General features: G+C 34.5%; 1 protein-coding gene across 23 annotated transcripts in view; it reads left to right on the forward strand.

Annotated features, from left to right (window-relative positions):
* ADGRL2 (adhesion G protein-coupled receptor L2) overlaps nt 1-17,397 on the forward strand; it is a gene marked incomplete at both ends in the record, with an annotated part of 154,781 nt that overhangs the window by 100,230 nt on the left and 37,154 nt on the right. For 20 of the 23 annotated variants that reach the window (XM_080690905.1, XM_080690921.1, XM_080690922.1 and 17 more), the window contains 5 exons: nt 1,531-1,640; nt 7,836-8,636; nt 15,151-15,444; nt 15,990-16,093; nt 16,937-17,122. In XM_080690905.1, coding sequence (XP_080547031.1) covers nt 1,531-1,640; nt 7,836-8,636; nt 15,151-15,444; nt 15,990-16,093; nt 16,937-17,122 — 1,495 coding nt within the window. The remainder of the gene's footprint in view (nt 1-1,530; nt 1,641-7,835; nt 8,637-15,150; nt 15,445-15,989; nt 16,094-16,936; nt 17,123-17,397) is intronic. The other 3 variants (XM_080690909.1, XM_080690910.1, XM_080690911.1) reach the window with 1 other exon arrangement.

Below are 17,397 nucleotides of genomic sequence, written 5' to 3' on the forward strand. Positions count from 1 at the left end.
TATCGTTGTTTTATTATTTATATAACCAGTATTCATTATAATGTACTTACAATTTAGGATTAATTTGAAGTTCATTCTAATATATTTTAAGTTGCATGCTTTGCCTATTTGAATCCTGAAGATGATTTCACATTTTGCCTCTCTTCCAAAAATAATCAATTTGGTTCTGAGTTGAGATGGCACTGAGGAGTGTGACTTCACATACCTACCCTCCTTAACATGATTCTACGTCCACTGCCCTGTGGTTGGTTGTGCTAGAAACAGAACTGCTCTTTTCGGAATTCTTCTCAGTGTTATTTTGTAGTTCTGTTACTTATGAACTGTAGATTGTTTGGTATTCTTTTTATTAAATAAATTTTGTTAATAATACTCTTGTTCTTCTTGCTTAACCTTCTTTTAATGTGTATACTATCAGAAAACATAATAAAACCCCTGTGAACATTCCATTCCATTGTGTTGTAATCAATTCAATTATAAAAGAAATAGTTCCTGCCTCTATTAAGCTTATAAAATGAACATCTGAACCAAATTATAGAATTTAAGTATTAAATATATTGCCTAGAATTCTAACTTAATACTAATAATTTTGATAACTTAGTGACCAAAACACCCACAAATATAACAACAAAAACACTTTCATGGGATTATATGTAAGATACTTCATTCATCACGTTACTGGTACTCTTTTTAATTTTAGATTTTAGGGAGTACTGATTTAGAAAAACCACGTGCATGGTCCAGAGTGGATAGTCCTATTACTGGTAGTGTGAGAACATTGACCTATGAGGTGTAACAATGATGCTTATTCAGTACGTGACAGACACTGTGCTAAGTGATTTAAGTGGGTTATATAATTTGTGTGGCCACCCCAAGTAAGGCCTGCACAAGAAATCTGCTAGCTTGTTATTCGAGGGTGTACACAATGCCTGGAATAGAAAATAAAACACAAAACTGGATTTAGAAGATAAAGTTAAGAATCCCTCTTTTCTCTTTGTTTTAATAATCTTATCAGAACTTCCTTGTTAGCTATTCTGTTTATGACTCTATGGTTCTGTTTGGTTATAATACCTTTTTAAAAAATTATTGGTGCATTGCAGTCATATATCTTAATGGGGTACAAGATGGTGGAGGCATACATGCCCACATCACTCATTTAGCCCTTTCCCAGTTCACACCCAATTTCCTCCCCCTCCCTCCTTCTCATGTTTGGCTTATTTTAATTATTATTTTAATCTTTAAGTATGCCATTAATTATCCTGGTAAGTTCTTCTCCCCCTGCCTAGTAAATGTTGATTATGTAAAAAAAATTTAGATTAAAATGTATAATATAGTAATATAGAGAACAAGTAAATATAGCTTTTAAAACTATTTAATAATGTAGAGCAACCTAATACAGTTTTATTTATTTTTTTTTGTTTTATGCTTTTAGTTGCTTGAAGGAAATAGGAATTAGTTAAATATTGATATTTCTCAAGGAAAAAATAACCATACAGAGTATTCCACATAAGTTTGATTCATTCTGTTTTCCAGGTGCAACAATCGAACACAGTGCATAGTAGTTACCGGGTCAGATGTATTTCCTGATCCATGTCCCGGAACATACAAATATCTTGAAGTCCAATATGAATGTGTTCCTTACAGTAAGTATGAAGCTTATGTTTCTCACTTTCTCCAGCATTCCTCGTTGATGCTGAAAGACTACACATGTGAAAGAAGCATATGTTTATGGCCTACAAAACCATTATGCATGCAGAGCACTAACAGACTCGGGACTCCAATTAGCTTCATGAAGTGTGGAAGGGAGCCATAGTGTGATGCTGGCCAAGTGTCTGTCTGTGTTCTTAAGTGTTTGGCTTTTAAGGCTAGTGTTTCTCCAGAAAACAAACTTGAATTAGCTATTCAATAGGGCAGATAGAAATCTGTACTTTTGCCCAATACCAGTTGCTGACAAATTGGTTTGGCTCATGGGTTTGTAAAGAAGGAATTGACTTCAGTTTTAATCGTGAGCTACTTGAATGGCTACCTGCTGTCGGGGTAACTTTAGTGCCTGGTGAAAGCTACCACTGCAGAAACTGAGGCAAGTGTTACCTTCTCCATATCCTTGAAGGGAACATTTCTTTATGGGATTCAGTAATGAAATCCTAATGCTTAAAAAAGTAAAGAAAAAAATAGAAAAAGGATGAATCAAACAAAATCTTGCACATATTTTTTCATTTTGTAATATCATATTTAAGATTCTGCAGAGGGACATTTAGAATTCGGTTGAAAATTTTATAGATAGGCTTTGCCTAATATTCTAATGCTGTGTAGTTTTTCCTTCAGTCTCAGAATTTATACTTTAACATTTTATTCTATGCTTTCAGTAGGAAAAAAGCCCTAACATTTTAGACAACTTAAAAGTTAGAATATGTTACCCTGATAGTGTTTTCTTCTTTACCTTCTAAATTGAAAAAAAAAAAAAAGTCACGCCACGTTAGTTCATAGGCATTTGAATTCCGAGTGTTGCAGCAGCACTTTCAGAGGTTGAAACAGTTTTTGTACACACTCTTCCCCCAAAATCCAACTGGTGCCGAGTGTGCTGGCACACACCTATAATCCCAGTTTTGGGGTGGACTGAAGCAGGAAGATCACTTGAGCCTGGGATTTTGGGGCCAGCCTGGGCAATGTACTAAGACCCAGACCCCAAAGGCCAAATTCTAATAGAATTCTCTAAGTCCAATATGGTAGTGACACATTCTTCCACATACTATGAAGACATGCTCTCTGTCCTCTCTGCCACAATCTTGATAAATTGGCTTGTTGTGGTGTCAGTTAAAGGCCAAACACAGATTATCTTTTCTTTTCATCCCTGCTCTGTGTTCCTGTGTTACTGTGAAATGGATGCTTTTTATGTTTTCAGTATTTTCTATACCATTTGTAGGATTGGAAGCCTACTGAGCGCCCTGATCTTTGTATCATTTCTCCTGTGTGTAGTAGTGTTGGTGGCTTACATACTCATTTTCCTGTGCCACTAGAGGAACATTGTATTCTTTAAGCTAACCAAAATTTTGTTCCATAAAGTCCCTTTCACTTGAATTAAGCATGGTTTCTGTCCTCAAATTAGAGAAGGAATACAGCATCCATTCCCAAACAGTGGAATCAGTCAGAGCGGCCAAGAATTGTGTCTTTCTGGAGCCAGTTCCTGTAACCTAGTCTATAGACCAAGAACAGTGTTCAGCAAATATTATTTTCAGACTCATAAGTAATTTCTTGCGCTGTTTAAGAAAGGAAAATGTGGATATCTTCTGGAACATCTAACTTTCAAAATTTTACTTTTTCAGTTCTCCAGAAGTATTATATAACATGTGCATTAAATTTGCAAATAGCTATACTCAGAGAAGTATTTGTTCTTTTTAGTTTTTGTCCTTTAAAAAAAAAAAAAACCCAGTAATTAATTTGCCGTTACCTTTCTAGATGTTTGCACGAGGCAGAAATAAGTCTGTGGCTTTTTTTTTTTTAAACTCCTTGCTAAAGAATAAAAGTAATTGTAATTCCTATATACTGTACAGTAGTGACACACTATGAATCACATACTTTTGACTAATAGTAAAATTAAACGCAAGGAATCATTTTAGGTTATTCTTATCTTATGTAACACGGTGTATTCATTTTTCTTTTTCTTATTTTCCTCCCATTTTTTTCTTATGCCTCTGTCCATTACATTCATTTCTTTCACTTGCTTTTAAGACTCCTGCTTTCACTGTTTTAGTAATGTAATTGTACCGTGTAGCATTTACATACCCCTTTCACACTTAGTTCATAAAAACTGCCACCATCAGAAAACATTTTTTATCTATATTTTACCATTTGGCTTTATGCCAGTTTCTGTCCACAACAAATCCTCCAGGATCTTGTATGTCCCAAACTTTTTCATCCTGTTACTAAAAAGCATCAGAAATTTTTCATGATTTCTGAGAACTTTATAATAAATTTGCTAGAAGTGCTGCTGTTTTTTAAAATATGTTTATAAATCAGCATGGGCATTACATGTGACTGTGGCGCTTGCCCAAGAGTGTCTGCATTAAAAATTCACGTATAGTGGGCATTTTTTTTTATTACTGACAGAAGTTTGTGAATTGCATATTTGTGTACTTAAAAGATATCATCACATATCTTGGAGGATAGAGAATGACCAAATTAGATTTAGCATCCTACAGACAGCATTTGGTTTTCATTTTTGTACTCTTCTTATTTAGAATTACTTTTATGTATGAATTATACCATAGTCATAGGTACCAATATTATTTGATGAGAAAAACAGTACCTTTGCTATTTATTAATTGAATTATTACTCATGAAAAACCATGGGAGATTATTGAAAATGAAATAGTGTGTCACTTCAGATACAGAGTATGTAGGCTGCAGTTAGTTTGGGTCAATTTCTTGTCTTGCGTATCCTTGTAGTCCTCCACTGATGTTGGTGGGTCATGTACTTGTGTGTTTGGTCTATAGAAAAGTAAATGTATTGTTACAAATTAAGTCATACAGCCTTTTATGACATGTTGCAGCATATATTTGGCATGTAATAAAGAATGCTGACTTCATTAATTCTGTTATATTTCAAAATTCTTCTGGTTGATAAAATTTTGGCTAATTTGATAGATGTCTATCATTTGGGTTTTCATTAAAATCATTATGTAGGGATTTCTTTTGTTTTAAATATGCTTAACTTATATGATTCATCCACCATCAAAGGTTTTGTTTTATTTCTTTTTACTTTTATAATTGGTTATTTCTTAATTTTCATCACAGTTACAAATTATATACCATTCATCAATTTTTAAATTATAAGTGATATCAGTTAAATGACAAATAAATGAAGCCGTCCATATTTGATATTTTGCTCAGTAACTGAACTGTCACTTTAGTGTACGTAAAAAACTAAAACCCAGTCATTTTCAATGAATGAAAGACATAAAATATATATTCAATATCCTTTGTTGAACTTATTTTAAGGATCTATTTTAGACAAGGAAACATTTAAAAATATATTGTCCCTGTCCTTTCCATTTAGCTTAATTTAGTAAAATCATCCTTTTATAGGAAAAAAAAAACCCAAATGTAAATATAGTATGAACATTGGCAACACTAATGATTTTTCTTATACTCATTTTTCTGCCACCCCCTCCCATTAATGATTCTAAGCTGGTATAATATTGCTCTTTATTGAAGAGTGATTTTAGGAACAGGTACTATTTCCAAGACAGTAACATTGAATTTCTCTTTTGTTTAAGACATAGTCAGAACTATACATTTAAAACAAGTATGTTTCCTGAAAGTGGCTAAAAACACTAAGGTGGTAAAGGGAGGGTTGAGACTTAACCTAGAAGGTTATACGCTATTTCTGTGACAAAAATGTTTATGTGGTATGTTTCTCCCAGAGGTATTTCAGAAGGTCAATATTTAATCTGGACGAATAATTGCAATTTAAAAAATTAATCAAGCTAAGATCTTAATGAAATGTGCAACTATACTTTCTTTGGGTAATCAGTGTGGAGATGTAGTCTTAGCACACCCTAATGCATTTTAATAAGAGAAGAGGGAGAAGCACAGAAATCAATCCAGTCATTTGATGAAATTCAGGCAACATACTTCAAAGCCTATGTACAATTTAAAATAGTATTTTATGGTTTATAATTATTAGAGTACTATTTACCAACAAGCATCTTATATAGTGCCCTTTCTAAGTGCATAATCCATTTCCTCTACTTATAGGTTTTTTCCTTTCCTCTTTTTTTTGTTTCTTTTTATTTTCTTTCTTAACCTCATATAACTACTAATCAGGTTTGTTTTATGAAAGCATTTGCCTTTCATGGGGTCTGTGGAGTCAAGGTACTTGCTTTGAATGCTCAGTATGATTGTCGTTGCATGCTGGCTTGCTTTCTGTGTAAATTAATGATAGTAGAAAATGTCATAATAAGCTAACCATAATTCTTTCTTCCTTTTTCTCCTTGCCTACTGTGCTTGCTTTTCCCTTGTATGTATTTTGCTTACTTTTTTTTAATAGATTTAGTATTATATATGATATAAAAAATTAAATAAGAAATTTATAATATCAAGCTACACAGACCTAAATAAAGTCATTTTGCTAAGTTTTAGCAGTCAAGATTTACCTTACCTCACCCTTCAAAATCCCTACTGGGGCCGAGGGGAGATTGATATATTCCTGTAAAGGAGGCTTAGGCTTTTTTTTTTTTTTTTTTTTTTTTTGATGGTTAGGATGGAATTTTCTAGCAGTATAATAATAGAAAAGCAATTGAAACATGTACTGAAGTGCATCATTATGTATTTCTTATGTGAATATCTTTGAATAAAATGCAACCATATGATTATTGATTAAATTTGACCTAAACTCTAAAACTGAGCTGCCATTTTTATCAATGTATTTTCCTGTTCATATACCTGTGGAATTTTAGTCATTTGAGTAATTGAGTTCACACAAGATAAATGAGGGTGATATACCTGTGCATGCATTTATGTCTATAGCATACATATGTAAAGGAAAATGTGATAAGACTGCTGAGTGACTTTGGAAAGGCAAGAGTATGTATAGCATGCATTAGTGAAGAGTTTCATTATTTATTCAGGTGCTCTAAGTGAAACAACATGCCAACATATTTGTATTGCCTCCTTAATCTACTAAAATGATTGATCCATGTTCTTTTATGTAACTTTAGAATCTTTCTCCTGCTAGGTTTTCCTGTGTGTGTTTCTCTTTATCCAAAGTAGTACAGCTACTTATTCTTCCTATATTTAGCATCTATTACGAATTCAATCTTAGACTAATAGTCAATTTATTTTAATCTTTTTTCTTTTTTCCTTGCACCTTTTTTTATTTTTCTTCTGATGCTTAAAATAGAAGTGGAGCAAAAAGGTAAATAACGTATACAGTCTGAACCCCAGCTCCCTGTTCTGTGCCTTATGGATGTTAATCTCCTCCCTCCCCTTTCCCCCATGACACTCCTGTGTTAAAATAATCAGCAGGATCTCATAAATGCACCTCATAAAGAAATCGACTGTTTACAATGAAATTTTATGACTGCTAAATCTGTTGATGGGGTAAAAATTCTGAAGTCGGCGAAGGGCTGCTGCCCTTTCTCTGTTTCTTTTTTTTACCCTTTGTCTCTTTTCTGACACCCTTGGATATTCTCTTATTATTAAAGTGTCATCTTGCCTGGCTTCCAGAACCCTCTCCATAGCATGCCATGGTTACAGGGCCTCCGGGTCGCTTCATCACTGCTCCTTGTATTTACTTTTCTCTGCTCCTGATTGCATTTTCCTAATATTTATGTTCCTTTAATCGAAGCACCTTTAACTTCTGCAAAAGTTACAATTACGTCTTCACATTGGGTTTTCTGTTATATTTGCCTTATTTTGTGGTTTTACTTTGGTGATGGGGGCTTATGGGTGGGCTAGGGGTTGGAGGGTATAAAATTTGGAATAAAATGAAATACTTTATACATTATTATGCATACATTCAAAGTTGTAAAGCGCATGCTACCAAATTATAAGGCAAAACCACTTGAAAATTTTGAATTCTTAGCTCAATTATGAATGATCTTAAACATAGGTTTGTATTTATGAAAACAAACCCCCAAGCACTTTGTATGCTAAAACACTGATTATGATAACTTCAGAAAAGAATGATAGTACTTGTGTAAAGTATAAATTTTGGTAAAATTAAATGCTAATAAAATAAATTTTTCTTTTTTTATTTGTTATTAGTAAGACTTTTGATTTCAAGTATAATTTTTTTTAACTGGGCTTAATTCTTGTTTTTTCTTTGTTACTGTTAGTTTTTGTGTGTCCTGGGACCTTGAAAGCAATTGTGGACTCACCATGTATATATGAAGCTGAACAAAAGGCAGGTGCTTGGTGCAAGGACCCTCTTCAGGCTGCAGATAAAATTTATTTCATGCCCTGGACTCCCTACCGCACTGATACTTTAATAGAATATGCTTCTTTAGAAGATTTTCAAAACAGTCGCCAAACAACAACATATAAACTTCCAAATCGGGTAGATGGTACTGGATTTGTGGTATATGATGGTGCTGTCTTCTTTAACAAAGAAAGAACCAGGAATATTGTGAAATTTGACTTGAGGACTAGAATTAAGAGTGGCGAGGCCATCATTAATTATGCCAACTACCATGATACCTCTCCCTATAGATGGGGAGGAAAAACTGATATCGACCTAGCGGTTGATGAAAATGGCTTATGGGTCATTTATGCCACTGAACAGAACAATGGAATGATAGTTATTAGCCAGCTGAATCCCTACACTCTCCGATTTGAAGCAACGTGGGAGACCGTTTATGACAAACGAGCAGCATCCAATGCTTTTATGATCTGTGGCGTCCTCTACGTGGTCAGGTCAGTTTATCAAGACAATGAAAGTGAGACGGGAAAGAACGCAATCGATTATATTTACAACACACGATTGAACCGTGGAGAATATGTAGATGTTCCCTTCCCCAACCAGTACCAGTATATTGCTGCAGTGGATTACAATCCCAGAGATAACCAACTCTATGTGTGGAACAACAACTTCATTTTACGGTACTCTCTGGAGTTTGGTCCACCGGATCCTGCCCAAGGTAAGAATGTTTGCTTGTTTACTGACTTGTAAAAGACTTCATAATCCTCCCCCCCAAAAAACAAATCCAACCATGTATTTTCTTTTCCAACTTGTAGTTAAAGCACAGAAGACAAAGTGGTATATTTTAGCTTTATTTTGTTCAATTTTCTTTTTCTGAATTTCTACATTTAAATGTTGGTGTCAAGAAATTGTAGCATCACTAGTCAGTTTAGATTTCTCATTGCTAAAAATATAATAGCAGCTACAAACCTGTTAGCTCTTCTTGCCTACCTGACTTCTGAATTGATTATAATCTATGTGCAGACCTTTTAACTTCTTGGCGCCAGTGGTTAAAGGAAATGTGTGTTACACAGTCCCAAGAGAAGGGCTGCCTTTGATGTACAGTGCCAGGTAGAAGTGTTCTGAAGTTTTGGTGTCTGTTCTCTGGAAAGGAGAGGAAGTCTTCAAACATCTTTCTAGTTCTATGTAAAGTTACATTTTATTTCCTGATAAATCAGTGACAGTTTGCAGTCCATATTTCCGTGATTTTTACTGTCACATATGGACTAAGCATTAAATAATCCCAAGTGATGATTTATGATTACAGATCTGTTAGCATTTTCAGATTTGTGTTCTCTTTAGGGTCATTACTTTTAAAAATAATAATTTTTTTTTGAAATTTTGGTTGATCAGATGAGCTCAGTTCTATGAGAAATATTTTTTCAGTGTAAATTAAATGTTTTATTAAAACCAGTTACTTCATATTCAGGATAAAAGTAAACTGCTAATGCATTATTATAGAACTTTCACTAATTATATAAATCTTTTCTGTTTGAACAATGATGTTTGTGGATATCAGATAGAAATGAATACTAAGTATATTGGAATTTTCAAATTATTGAGTTCAAAACTTAGGAACTGGAAAATTTTTCAGAGTAATTAAATTAGTCTTTTTAACAAGGTGAAACAGAGATCATCTTTCTTCTTCCTTCAGTTAGGGTAGTACACACACACTTAAATATACTCACATCTATAAACATATCCACTCATATTTTAAAATATATCATTAGTAAGTTCTAAATAGTGTCATTACCAAAATGTGTGGATTTTGTTCATACATAAGAGCAATAATGCTGTATTGACTTAGTGAGTGCGAGGTGCTTCTTTTTTCTTGAAATCATGTATGCTTGGAGGTTTTTTGTTTTTTTTTTTAGTTTAAAACTAGTAGTAATTTTCAACAATTAAATCTTTTTTGTGGTACTGAGGATGGAACGCAGGGGCTTTCTACCTCCGGCCAACACTCCCAGACCTATTTTATATTTTATTTGGAAACAGGGTCTCACTAAGTTGCTGAGAGCCTCACTAAGTAGCAGAGGCTGGCTTCGAACCTGTGTGATCCTCCTGTCTCAGCCTTCCAAGTACTGGGATTACAAGCATGTGCTACCACATTCAGCTTAATTAGATCTTTTAGGGCATATATAAAAATATTGATAGTATCTTAGAGTCATTTATTTTAAAAATGTAAACACAATAATCTCTCATTCGTAAGGCCATCAGTTTGGGATATTTTATGTATTTATTTTTACCTCCAAAAGCTATTGCATTGCTTCTTATTTATCCTATAGGTTTCTGAAGGCAGACTTCAAGCATTGATAAACTTCAGGCATTGGTTAAAATTGTATTGATTCTTGAATTAACCTTTTTGCAACCTGCATTACTCTGACAACTGTTACATTTTTCTTGGGTGGCAGCAAATCTTTTCCCCTCATTAGAGAGAAAGAAAATGCTTTAAAAGCTGCAAGTTCATGATCAGGCAACAGTAAAGGATTGTTAATAATGTTGAATATAGATTCATTTCAACAAAACTCATCTATCTACTAGTCAAAAAATTCTTCACTGAATGAAAGGATGAATACTAATTTCATCCTCCATAGACAGCATACATCCTAGTAAATATTTTGGTACATTTCAGATGAAAAAGTCTGGGATAATTTAGTTGCTTTTTGAAAAGAGCAGTTGCCAGCTTTGAAAATGAGAAATTTGGACACATGTTACAAGTGTGTGTTCCTGTAACGGTGTTTTGTCATGCAAAATATCCATTCTTAAATGTATTCCCCGAATATAAAAAAATTCCTATTGACCCCTTATTAAACCCTAAGTAATAAGAAATTTTACCCGACCTAATTTTCTCATGCTGATGTTTGACCCATATTCTTATTCCCTCCCTCTTTGTAATTTATCTTCTCATGCTTTTAGAGACTCATGTCTCTCTCTCTCTCTCTCTCATAAGACGTATGCTACCTGTGTGTCTATAGGTGGGGTTTTACAGAACTGTTGTGTCCCATAGATTTAGGTCAGATCAGTAATCCACTATCAGCTGTAAAAAAGCAAGATCTAAGAAACTGACAGGACAGCACAATTAGAGAAACTAGGTTTTTGCCTTTCATAAAGCAGTAATTGACTTATTTGGTTAAAATACACCAAATACATCTTGTCAAACAGCTTGTGCCCCCATGCATGTGTCTAAAATTCATTCTTCATTATGAGTGTGTGTGTGTGTGTGTGTGTGTGTGTGTGTGTGTGTGTGTGTGTGTAGAACCCAGGGTTGTTCTACCTCTGAGCTGTATCTATAGACCTTTGAAATCATTGTTTTGATAAAGGGTCTTTCTAAATTGCTGAGACCCTCACTACCTTGCTGAGTTGTACTCATATCTGTGATCATTTTGTCTCAGCCTCCCAAGTACTGGGATTATAGAGTGTGACACCAAGCCTGACAAACCTAAGATTTTTTGTTAATTCCTTATAGCATAAACTCTGATCTTTTTTTAATTTGCATTTTTAGATTTATACTGTATTTGCATGTTTTATTTTTTTTTCCATTTTCCTACACTGGATCTGATGTTCCTCTCACTCTCCTCCTCTTTAGCATGGGCTTAAGAAAAACCCCTTCCAGTCCTATTGTAACACTTTTTTCCATTTATTAATCTGGATTCTTTCATTTTACTTACGTTTTCTCTCAAATTTGATATTCTTATATCAAAACATTGTCTTTTTTTTTGGTACTAGGGATTGAACCCAGAATCATTCTGCTTCTGAGTCCTGCCCTTTCTCCTCCATACCCTATTTTATTTTTTATTTAAAAATAGGCTCTCACTGAGTTGCTGAAAGTCTTGCTAAATTGCTGAGTTTGGCTTCTAAACATCCCTCTTTCTCAGCCCCCTGATTATTGGGATTACTGGTGTGCAGCTCTGCACTCTACTATTCTCAAAACATTCTATCTTTACTTGGGTTTTTAACAGTTCCTGAATATTTATCTTAGATTAACTGTGAAGTAAGATACTCCCATTATAAGAAAACCTTTTTAACAGGAAAGCTAGTTTTATTTATACTTAGGAAATATTCAGCATACACTACACATATTCTGAATACCTTTCTGTTGATGATGAATGAGTGGTCTTTTGGCTCAAAGGTAGAAATGCCCCTGCCTTCGGTCCCCAGTATGGTGGGGGGGAGGAAGGAAAGAAGGAAGGAAGGAAGGAAGGAAGGAAGGAAGGAAGGAAGGAAGGAAGGAAGGAAGGAAGGGATGATTAGTGTTTTTAGACATTGAGCAAGGGTCAATTTAATGAGTGGTTAGTTTTGCCTTTGTAGGCTACAGACTCACTCTGGCTAGAGTTTGTTCAGGCAGAGGATAGTACATGTCTTGGACTTCAGTGGAGGGAATAGTTCCCTTATCATTAATAGATATTCCCTCAAATTGCTTGATACTGGTAATAAACAGCAAGTTCCTGGTAAACACTATCACAGTAAATTGAGCCATTCTGTATATTTGCTAAAATCTTTCTGAGTTCCTAATAAATGTGTTTTATTAGTGTAGCTTCTTAGGTTTCTGTACTCCGGTGATAAATGGTAGGCAGAATGCTAAGTCATTTCATCTGGTTGCTTCATACGGCATCCTGATAAATGGAGCTTTGTACACAAAAAATGAAGTTTGGAGGAAAGTGTCTCTTTTCTCCAAGTGTTCCTAAGATATTCTTGGGCTTTCAGCTTTTGGCCTCATAAGTTGTCTTTATCTTAGAGATCTATGCAAAAGTATCAACCAAATTCTTCAGAATAAGGGCAGACTGCATTGTAGGATGCCATGCTTTTTCCAAGTCTATGAAAATCCTTTACTTAGAAACAAGATTGAAGCATTTAAGAATGTGGACAAGTGACTTTAAACAAATCAATTTCTTCATGGCTCAGTTTCTACACCTGCGAAATGAAATAATTTTGTGTGTACTTCATGAGGTTGCAGTAAGGATTAAGATGATCTGATGATCCCATGGATGGTGATCTACACAACATCTGGCACATAAATGCTGAATAAATATAAGATTTTATTATACCATAGCCCTATTAGACTTGTCTCCACCTGGAGAAACTACATTTCTAGCTTCAGAAATTTAAAAAAAAATTGTTTGCCTTAAAGCATGGCTAAATTCTGGTCTTGAAAGAATCCTAGGCATTTTATTGTTCTCCTAAAGGGGCAAGTATTGGCATTTATAGTTTACAATTTCATCATATCCCAGCATTTCACTAATTTACCTTTGAAGAAAATATTAATTCCTGTTAATCTTCTGTAGTAATGAAATGGTTAAAAATGTGCAAATACATTGGCAAAAAAATACACGGAAACCTGATGGTGGAAATGCTGCAAATAGTTTTTGTTGTTGTTGTTGATGTTGTTTTGTTGCATTCGGTGGGGGTCATTTTGTTATCAACCTTGACTTGGTTATCACGCATCTTTACTGACTCTGAGCTAACAAATCACATTGTAGCATTTATATAGATTTTTTTTCAGGGATTAAATGAGTATTGGTTAGTACAGTGTGGCTAGAGACATAAGATGGTATAACACCAAGCCATTTCCTTCTGCCCTTTCTTTTTTGGCTCACTCCCCTTTAAGATTTGATTCCTCTGTAGTCGTTTGATGCTTCGGCAGAAGATTGTGACGCTTCTGACAAATGTTAATTGAGAAAGCACTGAAAGCCTACTGCATTGTAATCAAAAGAAAATTACAGAGGTTTAACAAGATGTCAGGCAAGTGCTTTACAGAAAAAGACAGACAGGTTTCTGCAGCAGCTGGCTAGGCATGATGTCTGACGGATGTACATGGCATCTCTCATATGGTCAATAAATTATGCCCTGGAAATAAAACACGTGCCTAAGAACTTTCTCTTGAAATAGAAAGGAAAAAGGAAGAGAACGTGTGTAGTGTATTTAGTGATAACATTTGCTACTACTGAGGAACTAAAAATACATACGTACTACTTTTTCTGGTAAACTTACTATACTCTTGGTTGTGTCAGAATTACTTGAAATAAATTTGTCAACCAGAACTTAAAATTTTAAACATACTAGTGGCACTCTAATCTTCTTTTCTAATAAGTTTTAATGAGTAGCATTTATCTTACATATTAGCTGAAACAAAATTTATATTTTTGTGAATGTTTAACGATAAACTTAGCTTGCTATATTCATACAACGAAAGACATTATATATGGAAAGTTTTAGAGTCAGCAATATGTAAATACCGATAAAACTTGATTTTGATGTCATCCAACAGATTTTAAATGGTAGTATTACATTTTTACTGACAGTTTTTATTATAATTTAAATTAATTAAATGTTAATTAGTAGGGAAACAGAGCTCTGTTTTTTTTAAAGCCAATTGATTTAACTCTTTGAAAGTAGTGTTAGAAAAATTTTAACAAAAGGAAATTTTTTCTTCTTTGAAACGTGTAATCATAGTTGTTTTTGTGCTCTCTTTTAAGAGAGAATATGATATGCACTGTTGGTTTGCAACTAGGCATGATTTGATCTAACTTTTATATCAATAAGAGATGGTATTATCATTCCTGAGTGGAACTAGGTGCTCTACCTTTCAAAAGTAATGATGCCAGACTGAGCTATTGTATACTACAGTAGCACAAGTATGCCAAGCTCATCTTCTCTTTTTTATCTAATCAGGCATGGCCAAAACTCTCCAGAGCAAGAATGGCTGCTGGATAGAAAGATGTCACCATATTTATTTTCCTGCAAGATGTAGAGTAGATGACTTTAAATCTTTGTATTTTCCTAATTATATGTAATTGTCAAATGTTAGTCAATATTTCAAATTTGTTTATAGAATATGAATTTATATAAGAATAAAATTGTCCCACATTATAAACTACCCATTTCCTGTTAGTTGGTATATGGTAAATACTCAAATTGTACCACCAACTATTTTACTAAAAAGTAAACCTAACTCGGAGAGTCATACAAGAAAAGCTGTAGGATAGCCCAAATTATGATCATTTAGCCAACAAAGAAATAAATTGGGATAAAAAACGAGAGAAACTCTTCTCTACCAACCCAGTGATGTTACAATTTTGTTTGATGGTTTGGGAGCATATGAACGGGTAGGGTTTTGCCTGTCTGCGTACACATTCACACGTGCATGCCTTTGTGAGTGTGTGTTGGCGATTAATACACTCATCTTTTTTCCATAGTGCCTACCACAGCTGTGACAATAACTTCTTCAGCTGAGCTGTTCAAAACCACAGTATCAACCACAAGCACTACTTCACAGAAAGGCCCCATGAGCACTACTGTAGCTGGATCGCAGGAAGGAAACAGAGGGACAAAACCACCTCCAGCAGTTTCTACAACCAAAAATCCTCCTGTAACAAATATTTTTCCCCTGCCAGAGAGATTCTGCGAAGCATTAGACGCGAGGGGGATAAAGTGGCCTCAGACACAAAGGGGAATGATGGTTGAAAGACCTTGCCCCAAGGGAACAAGAGGTATTTCCTATAAAAATACCATGCGTACATTTTTAAATTTAGTATGTAGATTCTAAATTACACTTAAGTGATTTTATTTAAAGAAAGATATTTACAAAGCGGATTTTATTATTTTTGTTAGTTTAGTAATGTAGTATCTGTAAGACAACTTATGGATGCTTAAGCTGTAAAAGTCATTTAAGGTCAGATACCAAATTACCTCTCCCTCTTAAAGACAGAGATAGGTCCAGCCAGAGATGTTTTTCTCAAGGCCTCTAGTGAGGCTTTCTTACAGCTGCCTTTCTCATTACAAGCATCCTTTGGACAAGTCCCAAGAAAATCAAGGGCTTTTTGTTTGTTTGCTGTAAATGTCTGATATTTCTATGCTGACTTTATACTTACTGTTTGATCTACATTATACTCTACTTTTTGTCAGTTATTGTCAACTACTTCCATTAGTGTTTATTCAAAATTTAACACACAGCCTAGGATCATCATCGTTGATTTCCCGAATGCATGCAGAAAAATGGTTTCAATTTCACTGTTGTTTTCTACATCTGTTGCAGGAACTGCCTCGTATCTCTGCATGGTTTCCACTGGAACATGGAACCCTAAGGGCCCCGATCTAAGCAACTGTACCTCACACTGGGTAAATCAGCTGGCTCAGAAGGTTGGTTGGAGCGTTTTTATAATACCCGTTGGTGACTTAGGGCTTTAACTTCTAACCTAAATAATTTACTTTTGTTTTTTAAACCAGCTTCATTCTTCTTTGTTCAGTATGAAAGTAGAAAAATTAGGTATAAGGTTTGTCTATAAACTATTTACTGGAATTTACATGTGTTTGGATGTGCTGTTTTCTATGTTAAGCTTTTTAATGAGGATATACTTGTTTAATTCCACTTATAGTTTGTTCTGTTTCTTTTGATGTTCATAAGACAAATAGTGCATTGGCCTCATAAATCAAATATCATTAAGTTTGCAACTGAATCCACAGAGTGCAAGCAGATGTCTATATCATATGTGATTATGATAACAATGAGTAAAATGATTTTAAAAGGCATTAGTATCTTGACTATTGCAATGTAATGCAGTACCCTTTCATTTTCTCCATCTCCACCTACCCTTTTGAAATACAAAGACTAGATAATAACCCTGAGTATCACACTGATTACTTTCTGCTTTAAATTCCAGATCATTGGAATTAGATTTTTTAATAACAATTTTGAATTGTTGCAGTACAGTGAGTGGTGGCTGAAAAAATTTTAAGAAGGACTTTCCTGTTTTCCTTTTGTTTCCTTTAACTGATTAAGAATTTCTTTTGTGTGTGGAAGATCTAAAAGCCTTTAATCTTCTGAGATGAAGAGAAAGTTATTGGTCTCAATTGATTGCAGATTTTGACATATTTGCAAAAAATATATATATATTTTTTCTTTAACCACAACAGAAGTACTTGAGAACTAGAAGCCACACACAGAACAAGAATTTTTTGAGAAAATACAAATTGTCATTTCAGATCCGAAGTGGAGAAAATGCTGCTAGTCTTGCCAATGAACTGGCTAAACATACCAAAGGGCCGGTGTTTGCGGGGGACGTAAGTTCTTCAGTGAGACTGATGGAGCAGTTGGTAGACATCCTCGATGCACAGCTGCAGGAGCTGAAACCTAGTGAGAAGGATTCAGCTGGACGGAGTTATAACAAGGTAGGAAGAACCCTTCTGCTGTTTTAAACTAGACATGTTGTATGGCAGCTCTCCACTCTTCCAGTAGTTGGTTGCCAAATCTCCGGCCCCCTCAACATACACTTAGAAACAAAACTCCTCATTTGGTTCATTTCCCAGGAAAGAATTATGGTTGAGAAAGGAGCACCCTCCCCAAATATAAATAATAATAATTACCGGAGAGATTTTAGTTGTTGACAAACTGCATCCCCTCTGATTGTGTCCAGTAGTCTGACTGGAGTGTGCATTATTTGCAC

Source organism: Muscardinus avellanarius (assembly GCF_963383645.1).
Source record: "Muscardinus avellanarius genome assembly, chromosome: 3".
NCBI lineage: Eukaryota > Metazoa > Chordata > Mammalia > Rodentia > Gliridae > Muscardinus > Muscardinus avellanarius.